At 61.8% G+C, this 2,841-nt stretch overlaps 1 protein-coding gene across 1 annotated transcript in view; it reads left to right on the top strand.

Annotated features, from left to right (window-relative positions):
* The window catches only part of LOC104981574, a gene marked incomplete at its 5' end in the record, with an annotated part of 29,990 nt that extends 29,663 nt beyond the window's left edge, over positions 1 to 327 (top strand). The window contains one exon of the mRNA XM_010830747.1: positions 236 to 327. Within this exon, the coding sequence (XP_010829049.1) occupies positions 236 to 327 (92 nt within the window). The remainder of the gene's footprint in view (positions 1 to 235) is intronic.
* Positions 328 to 2,841: the final 2,514 nt, after the last annotated feature.

The raw sequence follows: 2,841 nt of genomic DNA, 5'->3' as shown, positions 1-2,841 counted from the left end.
ATCACACGGGTTTGCTGCTCTGTCCCCGCAGTACAGCGCTGGGCCTGTGTTCTGTGTGTTGCACAGTGGGGAGCGCAGGGCAACCCCCAGAGAACGGGCAGACGGTGGGTATCGGGAGGAAGAAAGCGGGGGTGGGAGGGCGGGGGCCCGGGGCGCTACCCCATCCTCTGAGGTGGGATTCGTGTTAGCACACGACTCATGACCTCCGTGCCTTTCCTGTGTCTGTGCTCTGCAGCCGTCACCTCGGTCACCTCGGCACAGTCGCAGGGCGTTTTCCTCCCGCCGCGGGGCCATGGGTGTGCTGGAACGTGGAGCGGGGGCCTGTGAGCTGGGCGGGGGACGTGAAGGGGTCAGCAGGCACCTTTCTGGTGGGAGGATGGGGGCCTTGCTGCTCTGGGGTGGAGGGGAGCGGGCGGTGGGGACAGGCGGGGCCTGGGAGGCAGGAGCGGGGCATGCAGCAGGCGCTCACTAGGTGCGGCCTCCTCCCATCCGCCTCCTGGGTTCAGCTGATCACAGCCCCTTGTTGACCTGGGCCTGGAGACCTCGCATGTCCTGTCAGGGGAGGCCGGACGGCATCCCACGGGTTTGGGTTGTGCCCTCGTACGCCTGCACACTGGCCAGTGGTCACACGCTTCTACCTGTTCCTCCTGTTTATTTCCTCTTGGGTAAGAATCCTTAAAAAAAATCAGACAGTACTTACGATTTCCTCCATTAAATGGCAGTTGTACTTGGGCTACTGCCTGCAGAAAGAAAAGCTGTGCCCCGTCTGGAGACGGCTGGGGACAGAGACCGTGGGGTGAGGAGGAGCCGGGCTCCTCTGGGAACACTCCTGACTCTGGGAGCCCGACAGACCAGGGCCACGGTGTTCCCGACACGCAGACCCTGTCACCACCCTCGCCCACGGCCTGGAGGGGCATCTCCAGGACCGGGTGGGAAGCGTGGGGCTCACCGAACTCAGGGCGTCCTGGGGGGACTCCACGCGGTGGCACGGGCCAGAAACCCAAGTCTGTTCTGAGGGGGCTTAGAGGATGGCTGGCCAGGAGGACTGGGCTCCCAGAGCTCACACGGCCCCCACGCCGCCTGCTCTGGGGGTGCCGAGCTGGGTGTGGCGGTTTATGCGAACCTTTACATGTTGGCAAGTGTTCAGACTTACAAGAGGAGGAAGAGTTGGAGGAGAAAGAAAGTATGTGGCGTCAACAGACCCAGCCAGAGCTGTACGCTGACTTCCAAGCTGGCTTGGATGGACCCCCCATCACGCCCTTTGGGGGCGGCAGGCTGTCGGCAGGTTTCTGAGCTGGAGCTCAGGATGAGCTGACCTCTTCCACAAGCCCCGCGTGGCCCTGTTGTAACCTTAAGTCTGTCGTCTGTAAAACAGGCTGCCAGCAGCTGCTGCTCCATGTCTGTTGGGAACTTTAAAATCTTGATTAAAAGGCACAGCTAAAGAGAGGAGACCCTGGGTGAGTTGACAGGTCTTCCTGTGGCCGTCAGTGCCCATCAGCAGATGCCACCCCAGGTCCCCTCCGGCCGGCAGCTGCCTGCTATTTTTAGCAGCTCTGTAATTCCATTAGCCATACCCCACCTCCCAGACCCCTGTCTGTGTGTTTAATTATGTAAATGGCATCACAAATCACAGTGGTGTTGAACTCCATCTCATGTCTCAGAGCAAATCAGAGCATGTTCCACTGCGTCTTGTTGACCGGCCATCCAGCCTCGCTGCAGGCTCAGGGCAGGGCGAGGCACCCCTCCAGGGAAGCGCTCTGGGGAGAGGGCGGTGTATGGGGAGGGCCTTTCTGGGGGGTCCTCGTGGGGTCGCTCTAAGCAGTGCCTTTCCTCCCAACTAGAGGTGAGCTCTTGTCTCTGTTACGCCAGTTCACGGCTGACTCGTCCTTGGCTCTGCTGCTCCAGCCACTGTGTGCAGTGGTGCCCGGGGTGGGAGGTGGCTGTCTGCGGAGGCCCCAGTGGGAGGCCGCGCTGACCTCGCTCAGGCCGAGGCCGGGTGCCCGCTCCCAGCACGTCCACCTTCTGCCTGGCTGCATCACTGGTGCTGAGTTCAGGGAGGGCTGAGGTCTGTTCTTGGCTTCCGGGGTGGCCTCAGGCACTCTAGAGGTTTCTGCTCTTCCTCTGGGCTCTGCAGTGCTTAGCTCCTCCATGCCCCGGCCCAGCCCTGCTGCTGAGTTCCGGTGTCCAGCTTCTCCCTAGCCTGTGGCTCTGATTCCGGCCGCTCCCGGCAACCATTTCTTTGGGGCCACATGATGCGGTCATCGGAGGAGGCAATGGCACCCCACTCCAGTACTCTTGCCTGGAAAATCCCATGGACGGAGGGGCCTGGTGGGCTGCAGTCCATGGGGTCACTAAGAGTCGGACACGACTGAGCGACTTCACCTTCCCTTTTCACTTTCGTGCATTGGAGAAGGGAATGGCAACCCACTCCAGTGTTCTTGCCTGGAGAATCCCAGGGACGGGGGAGCGTGGTGGGCTGCCGTCTATGGGGTCCCACAGAGTCGGACATGACTGCAGTGACTCAGCAGCAGATGGGGTCATCTCCCTGGGGCCGTCCTCCTGCACCCCTGTGTTGACCGCCACGCGACCGCTGGTCCTGTGAGGTCCTTGCAGGTACTGTTCTCTCATCCACATCTTCGAGGACTTCGTCTCCTGAGGACAAGAACATTCTCCTCCCCAACAATGGCGAGCTGACCGTGCCCTGCGTCTGACGTGGAGGCCGAGCGCATCCTTGAGGGCTGACTACCGAGCATCTCAGGCTGGGTCACGGGGCCTGCCCTGCGGGCACTTGTGCCTCCCGGTGTCCCTCCGTCTGTAGAACGGCCACTGGCGCCGGGCGTC

This window comes from Bison bison, unplaced genomic scaffold (genome assembly GCF_000754665.1).
Source record: "Bison bison bison isolate TAMUID 2011002044 unplaced genomic scaffold, Bison_UMD1.0 scf7180017859153, whole genome shotgun sequence".
Lineage (NCBI taxonomy): Eukaryota > Metazoa > Chordata > Mammalia > Artiodactyla > Bovidae > Bison > Bison bison.
The sequence above is the reverse complement of the archived record's forward strand: the minus strand, read 5'-3'. Positions and strand labels throughout refer to the sequence as shown.